The sequence below is a fragment of the Pinus tabuliformis genome, chromosome 8, assembly GCF_031772625.1.
Source record: "Pinus tabuliformis cultivar Carrire ecotype Pingquan chromosome 8, CPIR1, whole genome shotgun sequence".
Classification (NCBI taxonomy): Eukaryota; Viridiplantae; Streptophyta; class Pinopsida; order Pinales; family Pinaceae; genus Pinus; species Pinus tabuliformis.
Window position 1 is genome coordinate 2074197393 of NC_142294.1, and position 19311 is coordinate 2074216703.

Consider the following 19311-nt stretch of genomic DNA (forward strand, 5'->3'; position numbering starts at 1 on the left):
TGGTGGGGTTGCTTCCTTCTTGGCATATATGCTTGATGTGAAGTTGCCCCAATCCTTAGGTAGAGCATTGAGTACTACAGTTGTCATTTCTCTGTCAGACATGACTTCCCCAAGTTCTTGAAGTTGATCTCTCATCTCAAAGATATTCATGAAGTAGGGAGCTATTCCTTCCTTTGATATCTTCATCTTGTACAATTCATTCCTTAGAGATATCACTTCTCCGGCTGTGGATACCGAGAATAGCTCTACTAGCTCATTAAAAATTTATTTTGATGTCTCAAATTTGGAGACATAAGGAATGAGAGCGTCTTTGATGGATTCTATTAGAATCCTTTGAGCTCTTGCTCATCCTTATTGTACTTAGCTAAGGCTTGAGTTTGTTCCTTAGCACGGATGGTGATATTCCCTTTGACATGTTCTATGAGTTCACTTTCCTTGAGAACTAAATCAGTCCTCTTCTTCCATGCAAGAAAGTTATTAGTACCTACCAATTTGTTGTTTTCCTTGCAAAAAGACATTGATGTATATTCAGAAGAGGACATATACTTACTTGATAGATTTTGGGATGTAATGGATTTGCTTCCTCCTGAAGACTTGATGGCTTGCCTTCCTTGGATCTTGATGTTCTTCAAGTTGCCTTCTCCAAGTGGACTTGCTTGGTGATGAGATTTCCTTGGTGACTTGTAGATGATGTAGGTCCCTCTTTGATCAGCTCTTCCTTGTAGGTGCCTTTGTGTAAGGCTCTTCTTCTTGCTATGTAGTCTTCCTTGATGAATGATAGATGGTAGGCCTTCTTTTCCTTGAGTAGATTTGGCTTGATGCTTCAACCTTAAAGATGACTTTCCTTGAGGAGTGTTCTTGAGTTGCCCTATCCTTGATGTGTCACCTTGGCTCTGATACCATGTTGAAGAATCTAGGGCAAATAAGCATAGTGTGATTCTTCATTACTTGATAGCAATTGGTGGAGTCTTTTTACTTTTCTTGTTAGCTTAATCTTCTTCTTATTATTATTAATGCATGTGTGTGTACTTCATCAAACTGCTATCAAAACATAAGAACAAGAACACAAGATGTTGGCTCTCTGCCAGGGCCAAAACCTCTCTTCTCTTGAGAGGAAAACCCTTTAGTAAGTTTTCTCTTATTGAAGCTTCTTATTGATCAATGCCAAACCCTAGACCCTTGACAAGAATATCCTCCAAGCACAAGTCAAGTCCTTCCTTCTTCCTGCACTTTGTTTCTCGACACTTTGTCCTCCTTCCGACACTTCGTCCTCCTACTTCTTTCGGCAACTAGTGATAGACCTTGTTATGCTTAGTTCTAGAAGAGATATTTTTCCTTGATTCTTAGTGAACTCTTTCACATAAGATGATGCCTTCCTTCTCTTAACCAAATGAGCTTCTTCCTTGAGATGTAAGTATAGACTTAGTATGATTGTCCTGCAGCCCTAATTCCTCGCACATGTGGTGGTTTACTTGATGTTGTAGGCTCTTTTCTCCTTCGCTTGAGTGCCCTTCTTCTTCGCTTGAGTGGGAGGCCTTATAGGCCTAGTTTACTAGCCCCAAATAGAGAGATATATCAGTTGTGAGTTTCTGTTGTTATGACCGTAGGCAGACCCTTCCTCTCTCGCACGTGTGGCTGTGTTTTTACCCTAGAAACATACCTTAACCCTCAGTGATGACTTCTTCTTCTTCGTTACACTAGAGGCTCCTTAAACTTGCATTTTCTTCTCTCCTTTTTCGGTATTCTACCTTCACTGATTTCAGAGGTGAGTGAGTGCGTTATAGTGGAGTGGACAACCTCTATATATAGAGGACTGTCCCTCCCTTTAGGCCGACTAGAAGGCTGACTTGAGGACTGTTTGTAGGCCGACTTGCTGTCTTACTTTGGATGGCTTCTTTGGTGGTGTCACATGCTTGGAGAAGACTCTTTGATGGTGCCTTTGCTTTGGAGGAGACTTGACTTTGCTTGGAGGAGAGTTCTTTGACTTCTATACAAACATATACATGATGCAACATGCCCTTAAGGTCTTCAATATTTTCTTTTGACTATTTGACTCACCTATAGCACTTTAACTTGTGCTAGACCTATTTCAATGAGCAAGAAACTCGTTGACATATATTATAAAAATAATATTTCTTTTCTTGAATAAATTCAAATATTAAAAGTACATTTACGAAGACCGAACCTAGTTACATTTCCTTCAACAGAAACTGCCCACAAACTTGGCCCTTCTGCCCAGAATTTCAGCCACATTTCCCAGAAGTTCGACCCACTGCCCAAGATATGCCCAGAAACTCGCATGTGTGAAGTCAAAGATTCCTTCTTCGTCCTTATTCTTCTTCTCCTTTGCTTGGATGCCCAAAAGATTCTTTGTTGTGTGAGTGATCGAATTGTGTCTTATGGAGGAGGTTAAATGCCTTATATATAGTGTTTTGTCGGGCTTGAATGGGTGTCTCTTCACTGGGGCTGACTTGACTTGATGGAGAGCAGACTTGAAAAGTTTGAAGCCAAAAATTCAAAATTCAAAATTTTCTCTTTTGAAACCCACATGAAGAACATGTCTTATATTAATCATTTCAAGGGCTAACAATAAAATGGTATAAAGATCATGTCTTATATTTTTCATTATGTATTTCAAAGGATAAAATATTAATTATGAAGACCGACCATAGCTACAAAATTCAACAAGGAATACCTCCCAATTCTACAAAAATCAAGAGAGTGAGCTAGCCTCCTCTTGTTGGATCTCCTTGCAATTGTTGATCTGTGAAATCAAGGTTGTACTCATTGAAGCAATGAGTCCTCCCGTTGGATCTCCTAGCAACCTTCTTTACGCCATTCGAAAGATAAAGGTAAAAGAGGAAACAAAAATCAGATTAGTTTTATTTTCTTGCAATCACATGAGTCACATACCTGCACTCCTATTGTGCACTCAAATTAACTAATAATTCCATATGAAATCAATTTACTAAAATTTACCAAGAGCACTCTACAAAACATTTCTACAGCATACAACATTGGGTTACAATTTCATTTCTCGAATTATTTTCAAGCAGATATACTTTCAAAACAACAAACATTTACTTTTGGCGCTGATCTATTTCATTATTTAATTTATGTCATTTGATTATCTGCTTGTCTAACATTCATATTGTATGATTGTGGTTAAAGTACTCTTGTGTCATCTAATTAACTCATAGAATTGTCTTCTCTTGTTTACTATAGCTTAATCAGCCTTGGTTGTTTTAGGGACTACCCCCTTCAGGTTCGCTAGGAGTTAGCCTAGACGGAGGAGTCAAGATTGAGTGATAGCAACTCGATTCAAGACTTGCCCCCAAGGCCACACTTAGTGGACTAAAAATTTCTTCCACGTAACCCAAAGGTGTGGATTATGCGACAAAAAGTCCTAGTCGGTCCACCTCCATGATGCCCGCATACCACCCCACAACATAAGAATGCCCATCAAGGCAATGAGTTATCGCCCACTAAAGGGATGTTAGCAGTGCAATAAAACCAAACACCATGAAAATGAAGCTAAAAAGACCAGCTATGTTTGTCCACCATTGGGCATCTAGCAAACACTTTCACAACAAACATCCACATGGCCTAACAAGGCTATCACTTGTACACATATGGGCTTACAAATCGCATGGTCAAAATTTCTGGAGCAGCCATGTTCGAAGAGGGGTAACAGGGCCAATAGACAATAACAGTTCAAACGCAATACCTGCAGAAACATCACGTTTTTGGATACTTTATTGCTATGCTACCCAGTGGTTGTTACAAATTTATTTTTCCTTTTCATCACATTTTGTCCATAATTTGTCCACTATTTTTTCTTCCACTGCAAGGACAGGTGCTTGAAGTTCCAATTTAAAACAGAAAATATTTTTGTGTTCGGCACCAAGCAAACATGGATTTTCATCAGTTTTAAATAAATTGAGTGTATGACATATCTCAGAATTTTTTGAAGAACTAGGGTTATTGTTCTCATTCAATACAACTATTTCCCAGACTTCGCATTCCTTTGAATCTTTGATAACGAGCAGTAATATTACCGCATTTTGTATGTCTATTATCCAGGCTAGGTCATTAGACATGAAGCACTATTTTTTTTAAATTGTAAGGTCTTCGAGGCATAAATGATGGGCAGTCTCTGGCAAGGTGAGTTAAAAAAGGTAGTAAGCAGATTATCCTTGGGCCCCAAAATCCACACACATACATGTTGGGACAGAAAAATGCAAAGAAAAGAGAAAAAGAATGGTATTGTGCCCATTGCTTGATACAATCATATTTATGGGTCAACAAACATCAACCAAAAGAGCAGTTCAAATGCAATACTTACAGAAACGCACTTCACCCCTTTTATTAAGCCACGAGCTTCCAGATTTTTCAGTGCTTTGTTAACCTGTGGCTGCTGCAAATTTGTTTCTCTTTTCATATCTTTTGTCCATATACCTGAAACAATCATTACAACATTGTGGTAAGTCATCATGCTATTATCGCCAATTCTGAATTGTTACCAAGATAACAAAAAAGTTGCGGCAGGAAAACCATAGCTTTCTATAGAACCATCTTCATCCTCAAAAGGCCTTTTAACTTTTTAGAAGAAAATCAATCTATGATGCTTACTTATGACCATCAATTCATAATAAGCTAGGTGAACAATCGGTTTGCAAAGATTTTTCAGAAGACTGAACAGGAGAACAGAAGTCTAGGATACCTGCATCAAATTATAAATTTGATACAAGCTGGGTAAAGATAGGTCAGATTGATTGTTCAAGGTATAGAGAGGTACAACTCATCACCATATTAGACCATTTGGGGACCTTTCCAACAGATAGAACCATGCTTCAGAAAAGTAAAAGGTGTATTGAAATGTCCAAACCACAGAGAAGAGGAGTGATCTAAGAAATGTTAATCAAGGTTGTCATTGATGTCAATAGTTGATCGTTGATATAGCAATGACTGGATGGAAAATATTCTTGAAGATGCCAGAAGAGGACTACACTTGGAAGATTGCCTATATGACATAAACATGATGACATGCCCTACCTCCAATGATGATTTGATGATGACATGACAAACCTCCAATAATGTTGAAGGAGACAAGGTGATGAAGAAGGCAATCAAGGACATGATGGTGTCCCTACATTGAAGAAGGCAAGCATAATGATGACATGTTGACCCTATGAAGTAGAAGGAAAAACAATGAAGAAATCCATCCATGAAAGAATATTGCTGTCCTATATTTCTGCACTTATACAGGACCAGTCACATTAAAGAACATTTCTCCACCTTGAAGGCAGAATCTCACCATGAGACCTACACCATCTTGAAGAGCATAATTTTACCTTTCCAGTGAGCTATTACTTGGCCTGAAAGTCCAAGCGGTTTGGGAGAAATGGATTTTTGAAGTCAAGAAATTTATTTATGATAGTAAGCCGACCTGTGCCAGCCTACCCAAGTCAGCCTACCTTTAGTGACGTGTCCCTTCATTCCTCCGTACAAAAAGACTATTAATACACAGTCCAAGATTTAGTTTTCATTATTCAATTTGGTGAAGAATATCTGAGGAACACAGAACAATGAGGAGAGTTCACATCTCATGAACTGAGGCTAAGGAGGACTTAAAAAAGGTTTATTATTTGGGTTATTCTTCCTCAAGCTCGGACAACAGATTATCTTTGTCCAGCCACCTGTGGTAAACACACTAATCTATCGTTTGGGCAGTGATAAGTTCTGTGGGTGACTTGTTGTAGTTCTGTGTTTTATCGTTTGGGTAGACTGCTGGTGGAACACCAAAGTCATGGTCTTATGAAATACTAAACCTCAGACCAGTTACAGTTTCAGGACTCAGAATTCAGTCCTGTGGAGAGGCTTGGATAGTCACATTTGTTTAAATCTCATACATGTGATCAGTCACCTTGGAGGTTCAGTTTTAGGGCTCGGTCCTATAACCTCACACAGTGATTCAGACTTCGGTTGGCATACATCACTTCGGTCATCAAGGTTTGGGTATCTCTGCCTGGAAGTATATTTCGGACCATCACTGTGGTGCAGAATAATAATTGGTGCAACAACCCACACTGTAGAAGCTCGGTTGTTTGACTATGGTGTAAGATCTTGGACTGTGATGTGAAATAGCTCGGACTAAGGTGCAGTTTCAGTGGCTTGGTGATTTGACTACATTCAGCATTAGGCATAGTTTGGAGCAGTCTTTAAGAAGACTCTAGGTGAATACATCTTAAAGTGAATTTGTTGAAGTCTTAGTGCAAGAACATTGGTGCAGAATTGCTGACGAAGAGTGTTGCAGAATAGATGGTGCAGTATGGTGTATAAATCCTTGTGTAAAGGTATTGGAACAGATTGAACAGTGGTCTGGTGCCATGTGGTGCAAGGACATTTGTAAAGATTCAAGAAGAATTGTCACAATCTAGCACTGAAGTCTTGGTGCAGCAGTGGTCCAGTAGTCTTGAGATAATCTGGTGTTGAAATATTGGTGCAGTGCAGAAGTCATGGTGCAAACTTTGGTGCAGACCTTTGGAGGTAACTTGAAGTAATCTTTGGGACTAACCTTGGACCAGATTTGAAGAAGGTGCAGAACTATTATTAGAGCTGGTGCAGAACTTGGTGCAGTTCATTGAAGACACATTGAAGTGTTGTATTGAAGATCATAATGCAATGTTGATGTCATGATGAGGTAACTTGAAGAGATTGATTGGGTATTATGAAGAACAGTGGTGACACTTTCTGTATGACAAGGTTGTCATTGATGATGTGACGTGGAGACTAAGTGAAGGGATAACTGAAGATTGACAGGGCTCGGTGAAGAAGACTTTGGGAGCCGTGAAACCAAACATGTCAGACATGGAGACTAAGTGAATGGCTAATTTAAGATTGACAGGGCTTGGTGAAGAAGACTTTGGGGGCCGTGAAACCAAACATATATTGACAAAGTGAAGCTATAGGATTGGTGTCATTGGAGTTGGTGCTCCTAAACTCAAGGTTGGTGCCTTGGATAAGATAGGGTTGAAGCCCTAGAGGTCGGAGTCTCACTAAAGTCCAAGTAGGTGCTCGCACATCCCAGATTGGAGCCTGGGTGTCTTCTTCTAGGGTTGGAGCCCTACCTATATTGTACTTGATTTATTGTAAATATTACTTTAATAAAAGCATTTATTTCTATTGTTCATTTTGTGTTCTAAACATAAGTGATCTAACTAGTAAAAGTAACAATTTAAAAGAAATACTTATTCACCCCCCCCAGTATTTCCAACAATTGGTATCAGAGCTAGTACCTTCACTCAAAACCTAACAGCTTGAAGGTTGATCATTAGAACACGAATGGCGAGGCCAAGGAAGAAAGTCTCCAATCCTCCTAAAGATGTGTCTCCCTCAACCACCAAAATTGAATTCAATCAATTTGTGAAAGCTCCATTGTTCAATGGAAACTTTGATATATGGGAGGGCAAGAATGAGGAATTTCTTGAAGACTCAAGGCATTGAAGTTTGGAAATCAATTATTACTGATAGCATGATGGATGGAGAATCCAAGGAACATAATACAAGAGCAATGAAAGCAATCTTGAATGGGCTACCAAATTCTATGAAGGCCAATTTTGAAAAATGTTCGTCAGCAAAAGGCATATGGGATAAACTTCATGATCTTCACTCAAAAGGAGCGTTGACAATGATCTCTAGTCAAGAAAATGATGGAAAACATGAAGGAAATCTAGAGCCCATCAAAGAAGTTGAAGATAAGAGTGATGACATCAAGGCTAAAGAAGACCTCGAAGATGAAGAGAATGAAAAAGATTTTGAAGAAGATCTCCTCACTAAACTTATGCTGCCATGGAAGAGATTAACAATTTGAAAAAGGAAAATGAGGAACTTAAGCAGAAATTGCAAGTTGGTGACTAGAACAAGACAAGGAAGGAAGTTGACCTTGTCAAGCTTCAAGTACAAGAAAGAGATGAGGAGCTCGCCAAGATTAAGGAAGAATTTCATCAAAACAAGAGAAAGCATCATGAAGAAGTCATATCCATGACAAATCAATTGGTTAAGACAAAGAAATGGGAAGATACCGTGTCAAGCCACCTTGAACAAAGGCACAAAAGCTTGAGCAAACTTGAAGCAGAGATTGGTTGATACAAGGAAGAGGTCTCCTCCCTTAGATCTCAACTAGAAGAAGCAAGGAAACAAGCACAAGGCGTTGAGAAGGTGATGGAAGCTTTGACATTCATAGAATGAGAAGTTGATGAAGCAGAAAAGGAAAAAACACCATGATATGCCAACTAGAACAAAAGAATGATGATGTCACCAAGTTAAATCAAAAATCACTTCTCTTAAGGCCCAATCATGTGAAGCAACCAAGATGAAGGAAGAAATGGAGATCATTCTATCAAAGAAGGATGAAGAATGCAAGAAAAAGAAGGAAGAAATTGTCTTTCTTAGAAAGGAAGTTGATTTGCTGAATAAGAACTTGAAAAGTTTTCAAACCCTAGATGACATCCCTAAGTCATCAAAGGTCTCCCCTTGATAAATCAGGTCTTGGCTATGGAGGTGAATCCTCAAGTAAGAATGATAATGCTTCAAACAACAAGGATGTGAGGAAGCCTGGAAGAAATGTTGATGGCCCCAACAAAGGCAAGAGTCAAATTGACATTGGATGAAATCCTACTCCAAGAAGAAACGCAAATGGTGTCAAGGATGCAAGAAGCATTGGTTATCATGAAAGGATCCCAAGGAAAAAAGACTTCAGAATTACATCAAGGAAACCTTCTTCTCCCAGGTACCAAAGTATATTTCTTGGTTATTACTATTCTTGTACAAACTTTGGGCACATGGCAAAAGATTGTAGGGCATATCACAAAGATAAATATAATGGTCCCCGTCAATCTCCGAGAACCAATTTTGCAAGAAGAAGTCATGAATTTTTATTCATAAACAACATAGAGTGCTTCAAGTGTCATAACATTGGACATATGGCACATGATTGCAACTTGACTTGGGCTCCTACACAAGCACACACATATGCACTAATAAGAAGAAGAAGAAGTATAAGCTAATAATAAAAGTAAAAAAACTTCACAAATTGTTATCAAGTCACAGAGAATCATCACAACACTACTTTGCCCTATATTCTCTAACATGGTTTCAGAGCTAAGGTGACACATCAAGGAAAGGGCAACTCAAGAACACTCATAAAGGAGAAGCATTTACAAAGTTGAAGCATCAAGCCTAGAAGTTTCAATCACTTCAAGGACAAGGAGGGTCTACAATCCATCATTCACCAAGGAGGTCTACAAACCTAGAAGAAGAGCCTTGCATAAAGGCACCTACAAAGAAGCGCTGATTGGAGCAAGACCTACATCAAGCTACAAGTCATCAAGCAAGTCCACTTGAAGAAGGCAACTTGAAGAGCATCAAGATCCAGAAAAGACAAGCCACCAAGCCTGCAAGGAGGAAGCAATTCCATTACATTTCAAAATCTATCAAGTAAGTCCATGTCCCCTTTTGAATATACATCAATGTCTTTTTGCAAGGAAAGCAATAAATTGGTAGGTACCAATAACTTTCTTGCATGGAAGAAGAGGATTGATCTACTACTCAAGGAGAATGAACTCCTAGAGCATGTCAAAGGGAATATCACTATCCCTGCTAAGGAACAGACTCAAGCCTTAGCCAAGTACAATAAGGATGAGACAAGAGCTCAAAGGATTATGATAGAATCAATCAAAGACTCTCTCATTCCCTATGTCTCCAAGTTTGAGACATCAAAAGAAATTTATGATAAGCTAGTAGAGCTATTCTCGGTATCCACAACCGGAGAAGTAATATCCTTGAGGAATTAATTATACAAGATGAAGATAACAAAGGAAGGAATAGCTCCCTACTTCATGAAAATCTCTGAAATGAGAGATCAACTTCAAGAGCTTGGGGAAGTCATGTCTAACAAAGAGATGACAATTGTAGTACTCAATTCTCTACCTAAGGAGTGGGGAAACTTCACATCTAGCATATATGCCAAGAAGGAAGTAACCACTTTCAGTGAAATGTGGTCTCTATGCAAAACAGAGGAAACCAGACTTAAGGCAAAAGAGGATGTGGGATCAAAGGAGCAAGCATTTGCTACCATGGCCAAAAGAAAGGGTAAATTTGGAAAGTTTGGTCCATGAAGAACTAACAACAAAGACATGTCCAAGATCCAATGTTCTGGATGCCAAGAATATGGACACTACAAGAGGAATTGTCCTAAGCTTAAGAGGACAACAATAACAAAAGGAAGAGGGAAGAAGCTCACATAACTCAAGAGGTGAAAGAAGAATGAAAGAAGCAAAAGAAGGAAGATCCTTCGGATCTCTACCATGACTAGGTCAAACTCTTTACTTCTAGACTTCTTTCAAAGTTTTGAGTAGAATAGGAACATGTAGGAATAAATTAAGTTGTATGGCTAGAATCACCCTCTAGAATCTAGCAGCATAATGTACATAGAGTTCTAGACACTCATGTAGATGTAGTATTTATGATAAGAACAAAAATGCATAAGTAGAAATATCTTCTAGAATATAGGAGCATGGCAGATATAGCTCAAGATATTCATGTAGAAGAAGCATACCTAGTATAGGACCTCATATATGATGAAAGAAAATTGATCATGATAAGAATCTTAGAAGACCTACATCGTCAAAAGAAAGGAAACATGTGCAAGGCTAGGATCTTTAAGATCATATGATGGAATCTTCAAAAGAAGGTTCATGAACCAAGGCAGATGTCTCATTGGGAATCCCATTCATGGGTTTCAAGAAAAGGATGATATGCAGGCAAGCTAAGATGAAGCAAGAAGGGCCACACCAAAGGATGATCGAAGGAGAATCAAGATGAAGTATGTATGCATCAAAGTTTAAAGTCATGTTATCACTTCTATATTATTAAAGTCATGGGTATGGTTCTATAACGCGATCAAGCATGAAAGAATCTCTTTCACCAAGAACATGCTCGAAGGCATGTACCACATGCGATGAAGGTCAACAAAAGAATATGCTCACATAAGAAGCATAAGATTGCTAACTAAGAAGCAAAAAGAAATGCTAACAAGTCCATAAAGCAAGCAATGAAGGAATTCTCTCACAAGAAGCATCAAATGGTTGACCTATCTATCTGAGAAGAAACAAATGAAGAAAGATATCAAGCATGTGAAGGATACCATGATCACCGAGAATCACTATTTGACAAAATGCCTTGAAGATATCTCCCGAAAGAAGGTAGGACAACTCTAATAAAGGAAGAAAGGACCCTTGACACCTATCAAGGCCTTCGAGATACAAAAGGTGCAGATAACTGATTCTACTCTACAGAGATGTTGTGATGAAGAAGCCATACAAAAACACAAAAAGAAATGTTGAAGCAATATCAAAATGAGGTCATAATGGGCTACTAGGTCAAAGCATGTAACCTAGCAAGTACTATAAACATCCATGAGGAGAATATAAGCATGGACAAAATGACAAAGGAGTAGCAAAGATGACAAACCTGGTAGTCATTTTCCACAAAGCAATGACATGACAAACCAAGAAGGAAAGTAATCGATGGATGGTGCCCTACCAAGAAGAAGTTCAAACAAAGACTTCATGACATCAAGAAAGGAAGAAGATCAAGCAGCTGAAGAACCCACGAAGAAGAAGCTATTGATCAAGGAAAGAGTCCCCAGTTAAGAGGGAGCTTTGACTGGTCCCTGATCAGGAGGAGGTTTTCGGATCACCCCTGATTACAAAGGAGTGACAATTATGTTTTCCATTTCATGGGTCATGCACTAGACCAGGGCTAACAGTTGTAAGTCTAGATGAGGGCCATGAATGGAAATGTAGACACAAGATAGACACAAGATTCTTGTCTTCACTTGGGAAGAAAGAATGGAAGGATTAGGTAATCATCTGGCATCTGATACTCTTTGAGGATGTGTAGGGCATCCAAGACGAGCAGGCAAGAGGATCAATATTCTTTGAGGGCTCGGAACCCAAGAGAAGAATAGTCCTAGAAGGTCATACTCGGAGAACACCCGGGTGGGTACATACCTTGAGAGACAATGATGAAGGTGTCTATAAATCATTGGTCTCGGCAACATTGTAGCTCATGGTCTCGTAAAGAGATGGAGTTGTTAGTCAAGGCCTTACACTATGCCAATGTTGGTGAATATGATGCTATAATAAATGGATTGCAAATCTGGTTTCTCTTATGTGAATTCTTCAAGATTGAAAATTGCCAAACACCTTGTAATATTGTATGAATACCTCCCTAGTTAAGAGGGAGTGTTGAAGGAAATGTAACTAGGCTAGGTCTTCATAAATGTAATTTTGATATTTGTACTCATTCAAGAAAAGAGAAATTATTTTTGTATTATTTGTCAATGAGTTTCTCGCTCATTGAAAATAGGTCAAGCACATTTTGAAGTGCTTCTAGAGAGTCAAAGTCAAAACGTAATTATGATAAGACCCTTCGAGGGCATGCTACATCATGTTCATCATCATACAAGGTCATGGGAACACCTCCAGGACAAGTCAAGTCCTCTACTAGCACTAACGAAGTCTCCAAGCAGCAAATAATGAATTAAAGGGCAATCTGTCAAGTCGGCCTAAATGACAGTCATGTCAGCGTGAATAGGAGGGACAGACCTCTATTTATAGAGGTTGTCCACTCCTCAAAAGGATAACGAATTCACTTTGAAATCTGCGAAGGAGTAAGGTAAGAAGAAGACAATGGAAGAAGCCTCCAAATCAGTGCGAAGAAGAAGGAAGAGACACCGAAGGTTTAAGGATTATCATAGGGCTAAAGGACAGTCTCACGTGCGAAAAAGGAAAGGGTCTACCTGCTGTTGTAACGGCCCTCTACCACAAATATACAAACTGCATTGTTTGGATATAGATCATAGGCTTAAAGAACCTCCTACTCAAGAGAGAACGAAAGGGAGGAAAGCGAAGTGAATAGGGATAATCTGAAGCATATAACAGCCACACGTGCAAAAAAAGGACAACTTGCGATCATCACAGCAACACTGTCACAATCATATATATCTCTTTGTTTAAGGCTCAAACTAGGCCTACAGAGCCTCTCTCTCTAGCGTGGAAGAAGGGAATACAAGCAAGGAGAGTCTAACATAGTTTTGGAGGAGAAAACACTCTCACGTGTGAAGGATTAGGGCTTCACTGTCGCTACCCTAAGTCTGCAACAGTTGTTGGAAGAAGTGTTGGAGAGGAAAAGACAAAAGTGCTGCAAGATAAGATAAGATAATTTTATTAACGTCCAACAAATGACGATAAGAGGTCAACGGGACTGTCGGTTACAATGATTACATCATGCCAAGCCGGTGGACCAAACGGTCCCCTTTAACATTTCTTTTAAAATACATCTATAATCTAAGTAAATGTAAATGTAGAAGCTAGACGCTCTCGGCCTCGAAACAAAGCACTGCGATGAAGCAGAGAAGGAGAAGAAGAAGAAGGAGAAGAAAAGGCAGGGGTCTCCTGTCTAGATCCTACTCCTAACCTCCAAGGTAGAGAGAAGAAAACTGAGAGAAGCATGTCAAAGTCTATTGTCTTGTGGGCATACTGGGTTGTCGCTTGTCGTTGTTGTCTCCTGGAGGTTCTAGGGCGCCTCCCAGGGGTGGATCCAATCCTGGAGCGCTGGTGCAGTCTGGTGGGTCAACCCCCCCGAGACCGCACTGATCTGGTCTCAGTGTCTGTGGGTCGGTCAATGGTTCTTTTGGTGCCCTGCACTGATGGTAGCACCCTAAAGAAGTCAGTGATCTTCTGCGTGGTGTCTGATCTGGTGGGGGGCTGAAGAAAATGGGCCCGAAATCTAAAGGCCTCCTAGAGATAAAGTGCAAGGCATCTCAGATCAACATATCTGAGGAAGTTGGTCAAAGTCTGAGAAGACCTGAAGAGACAATGGAAACGACCTCGAATCTCCTAGTAAGCAGGGCATCCGAAGATGAAGTGTCTCTGCCTCTATCTCCTGTAAGTGACAGAGCTGGCAAATCCTATCTGCCCTATCGATGTGGTGATTTGTCTCCACCCGGAGTCTGTGAGACCCAACTCTGAACTACCCGAGGGGGATTCTAAGGGCATGCATCCAATGCTGGAACGTGTATTGGGGTCTGATGATGAGCCCATCCCTGATTTCCATGCAATGCTCCGCGTAGAAGGCCATTTTTGGACGCAACCCATTGGGAGGATTGGTCCATGTAATCTAAATGTATCGTCTGTAAATATCCTCCTTAAAGATTTTATTCAGCTCTTGCTGATTGGGGAGGAGGTGGCCTGAAGCATTGAGAGAGCACTGAAAAGGAGGGAGATGGTCAATCTGGATTCCTGAAGCCTCCAGAGGCTCTGTCACACTGGTGTACCAACATTTGGATTGCCCTATCTGCATACGGGCGATGTTCTCCGAGGAGCAATATGCTAAATATGGGTATCTGTCATGACCCTTCCTCGTGTCTGCCAGGCCTCGGAGCCTGTGCAGGAGCGACACTAACTTGAATATCACCTCTAGGTTGAAAGGTTGAGCCCCAAACTCTGCTAGAATGATGTGCTGAGGAACTATCTGCTTGCACCTAATGAAACAGTGCAAAAGGAGGGTCTAGACCCGCTCCGCTGAGGCCCAATTTGACTCTAGGAGAGAGGGACCCCAAATCTCTGAGCCGTAAAGCACTGTGGGGCGAATCAAAGTGTCCATGATGCTCATTTTGGACGAGATGTCCTGGAAATGGTGCCGGAAACACTGCCTCTCTAGAAGGGCTAGGGAGCCATACCCTTTGTTGATCCGAGGCTGAAGGGCTGGCCATAGGCTGAAGCGAGGCCCTGAGAACTGAACTCCCAAATATGTATAGGTGCTGACAATCTCAATCTCTTCTCCTTTAAATAGGAAGTGGAAGTCCGAGGTTTTCTTGACTCCATTGAAGACAATCACTTTGGTTTTACCCAAGTTCACAGTTAGATGCCTCCGGTCACAAAAAGCTGCGAGAGCATCCAGCTGTCTCTGAAGGCCTTCTTGGGAGGAGGCAATAAGGGCAATATCATCTGCAAATAGGAGGATGAAAATCAAGACCTGGTGAAGAAGACACCCGTCTGTATCCTGGATATGTTCCTGGAGGAAGGACTCAAGCTCATCGATATAGATCCCGAATTAAGTAGGAGAAAGGGGGCATCCTTGCTTGACTCCGATGGCGCTTCGGATGAAATCCGACATTCCTTCGACTATGCAAAGACGGGCAAGGACGGCCTCATAGAGGCGCATGATAGCTATCAGGAGAGTCGAGGAAATGCCAACCTCTCTTAGCCTCTGGAAAAGATCTTCCCTCGGGACTGAGTCAAAGGCCTTCCGGAAGTCTACAAAGTAGCAGTACACTTTAGAGGATCGATGCCTAGCCTCCTCGATCACCGCACGAAGAGTAAGGATGTGGTCGATCACCTGGTCGTCTGGGCGGAATCCTGCTTGGCCCTTGGCCTTGAGTTGTCTCTACTCAAGGAAATGGGAGAGTGTCCTATGGAGTGTTGTAGCATATAGCTTGGAGAATGTGTGCCCAACCATGATTGTCTTGTAGTTGTTGGGGTCGGAAGTAGGCCCTGACTTGTGGATCGGGTAGATAATGTGGTGTGACCAACCATCCGGAAATCCATCCCGAACCACCTGGTTGAAAAGGTCCACCAGATATCCTACTAGGGGGCGAAGTCCATGCTTGAAGAATTCTACCTGGAAGCCTTCTTCGTCTGCTGCCCTGCTGCTATTCATTGTCCATATTGCCTCTCTGATATCTTTGTCGGAGAAAAGGTGGCAGGAGGTGGGGGGGGAAGTAACCTGAATCAGAGGTTGCCCAGGAATGTCATACAGCTGGGAGGTGTGAGAGAACATTGAGGCAGGATCAAGGTCGACTGGGGTAGGTGAGCGTCGGGAAAGGATGGTCCCCCAAAAATATTTAAGGGAGCGAAGGAGGAGAGTAGAAAGAACCTGTCTCCTATGGGCAATGAAAAGGCGCTTCTTGCGGTGAAGGAGGCGACGGTAGGCTGAACAGAGGTCTGGGTATGTTGGTGAGGAGTTTCGGAATGCGTGTCGGAGGTCTTGGTACATAGAGTTGCATTCTTGGTCATACTATTTATTCATAGGGCAATTTACCAGTTTGTGGGAGGTAGTGGCAGTACTGGTAGAATGGGGGAATGAATGGAGCGCGCTTCCCAGATTGCATATGAGAGGCACTGGTATTTGTCCTTAGCAGCGCTGAGAGAGGCGAACTCGGACTCCGATGGGAGTGTTTGTCTGAGGATAGAGGAGAAGAGATCAGGGTCACCCTCCTCAAATCAGGAGATGGTCCTGGGAGGGCTGCGAGGAGTAGAAGATGGATTCGGGAGGCTAAACTAGAGAGAGAGTGAGGGAAGTGCAAGATCTGCGAGAGGGATGGGTGTGATCAAGAAATTTTTGATGTAAGGGAGGAGATTTGGGTTTGCAATAGTGTAGTCAACCACAGTTGCTCCGCCTCCAAATGGTCTGCAGGTAAAGAAGTGCGAGGATGGGAAGCATGGTAGGCCATTCAGAATTACCAACTCATGAGATTCTCCCAATTGTAGTAGATATCTCCCATAGGCTGTGGTGGGTCCCAAGTAATCCTCGGAGGTCCGGTGCATGCTGATCGTGGTCGGGTCAATCCCCCGAGTGCAAAATATATCCTCTGTCTGGTCGTGCATGAGTGCCTGGAGGTCTTTGGTCCGGGCATTGAAGTCCCCAGTGAGAATGACGTCCCCTACTGCCGAAAACCTGGTGATGTCAGAGTACAGGTCTATAAAAGGGTCTCTGTCTAAGCTAATGTGAATAGCGTAGGAAGACGAGATAGGTGGGAAGTAACAGATTGCGACATAAATGTCTCTCAGAGGATATGCTCTGGCTCTAATCTGAATCCACATGAATCTGGCATACTCATCGGTCGCGACCACCGATACTCTGCTCCTGAGGCTATCATGGACGAGGCAAGCAACACCCCCTAATCCCCTGACACCTCCTGAACTCCGTGTCTCCTGTCTACAAACTGCAGTCCACTGGTATCTTGTAATGTCGGGGCGAGGTCGGACTAGGCTCGCATGAGTCTTGATAACCAAGAGAATGTCTGCTGAGCTAAGGGCTTCATAAAGTAGGCGTGGTGAAGACCAGAAGGAGCCATTGCCATTCCAGCAGTGAACCGAGAGATCCGTGCCCCGCCTCCTCTCCGCTCGAGCCCGTCATTTGGAGCTATCTAAACGAGATGTCCATCCTGGGGGGAAGGTGTCCCGAATAACTGCCCGAAGGTTTCTAATCACTGTCCATTTCCCTGCCTGTCTTGCTACTGCAACCTGTTCCCTGGCCTGTTTCAATTCAGCTACTTGAGCTCTTGTGAGGTCTTCATCCAAAAACACTTTATTCGGAAGAGAGAATAGCTTCCGCTTGGCTCGGAGTACCCGAAGTCTATCCGAGGAGTCACGGAACCTAAGGAAGAGGGTAGAGTCCTGCCCTATCCAAGCTTTGTCCAATGTTATGTCTAGTATGTCGAGAGTGTCGCCTAGAAACCTGTTCCCCAGTTCTATTGGGTCCACTAAGGGGGGAGGTGTAGGGAGTCCTCTTACCTTAAGATTTAATTCTCTTGCTCGTCGGGTTCTTTCCTCCACGAGCTTTGCCTACACTACTTCCTCCACTGCTATGAGCAGAGGGGCCTTGTCCTTTCCTTTGACCACCTGTGCCCATGTGCTGATATGTGACTCTGTTTCCTGTTTAAAGGACATTCGTTGGGATCTAATTTCCTCCTGTTTGTTTTTAAGATCTCTGATCTCCGCCTGTAAAATCTCGTCGAAATTCTGCCCCGCACTTTGTTCTCGGTATTCCTACAGTGTTTTTCTGATAGATGCATTGTCTCCCTCTACCGATAGAATTCTGTTTGACAAGGTGCCAATGTCGGCTCGCAGCTCGCGATTTTCTGCCTCTAAGTGTTCCACTTTCCTCATAATTTGTCTAATTTGGGATGTCCAAAAAGCAAAATCTGTTTCTAATGCAATATCGGTGGGGCTGTATACATTCTCATCTTTATTGTGGCACTGCTGTAAGTACTTCAGCGGACCTCTGTTGTTGAAATCTTTGGACAGTGGCGTTTCGGCTTCCCCGGGATCTTTGTTGTGTTGTTGCTCTTCATCATCAAAAACAATATTTCCGGCCCCCATTTTGAAAGATTGCCTCGATTACCGAGACCTCACCTTTGTGATACCCAAACAGTGGTCTCACTGTGACTGTTATTTGACCGAAGTGATAGCACAAGATTCTTCTTTCTATGGTTGCTTCGAGCCCTGATCACTGTGGCAAGACCGAACCCTTAACTCTGTAAGCACCGAGCCCTTAACATCGTGGTTTTGTTGTGTGTATAGGGTTCGATCAGATAGTTGGGACGCGGGGAGGAGCAGCGGGGAGTCGAGACGTGAGGAGGAGCAGCAAGGAGTCGAGATGCAAGGAGGAGGAGCAGCGGGGAGTCGGGACGCGGGGAGGAGGAGCAGCGGGGAGTCGGGAGGAGTTGCAGGTGGGAGGCGGGGAGGAGCAAACACGGGGAGGAGCAGACGCAGGGAGTCGAGACGCGGGGAGGAGCAACGGGGAATCGGGAAAATATCCACTTCGAGCAAAGACAAGCAAATAGAGAAGAATCGATCTTAAAAAAACTTGACTTGTGCTTGGAGGATCTCATTGTCAAGGGTCTAGGGTTTGGCAATTGTTCAAATAAGAAGCTTCAATAAGAGAAATCTTACAAAGAGTTTTCCTCTCAAGAGCGGAGAGGGTTTGGCCTTGGTAGAGAGCCAAATTCTGTGTTCCTGTTATTTTGTTTTGGTAGCAGTTTGATGAAGCACACACACATATGCACTAATAAGAAGAAGAAGAAGTATAAGCTAATAAGAAAAGTAAAAAGACTTCACAAATTGTTATCAAGTCACAGAGAATCATCACAACACTACTTTGCCCTAGATTCTCTAACAGCAATCACCTCTGAAATCAGCGAAGGTAGGAAGCCGAGGAAAGGGTAAAGAAGGACGAAGAAAGGGTCTCCAAATGCAGCGAAGGAGGAGAAAGAAATATCGAAGCCTTGAAATCTTGTTCTAGGGCTAAAAGACAATCACACGTGCGAAGAAGGAGAGGGTCTCCTTGCTGTGAAGGTAACTCGCGTGTGCACGCAACTGTTCTTAATGTAACCAGCGTATATCCAGTGAAATTATGATTCAGTTAATTCATCATATGTTGATCTTTAATCAGTGCATCATT

The 19311-nt window shown here is 42.1% G+C and overlaps 1 protein-coding gene across 4 annotated transcripts in view; it reads right to left on the reverse strand.

Annotated features, from left to right (window-relative positions):
• The window catches only part of LOC149244803 (uncharacterized), a 202111-nt gene that overhangs the window by 103913 nt on the left and 78887 nt on the right, over positions 1-19311 (reverse strand). For all 4 annotated transcript variants that reach the window (XM_089375015.1, XM_089375017.1, XM_089375016.1 and 1 more), the window contains exon 6: positions 4346-4458. In XM_089375015.1, the coding sequence (XP_089231141.1) occupies positions 4346-4458 (113 nt within the window). The remainder of the gene's footprint in view (positions 1-4345; positions 4459-19311) is intronic.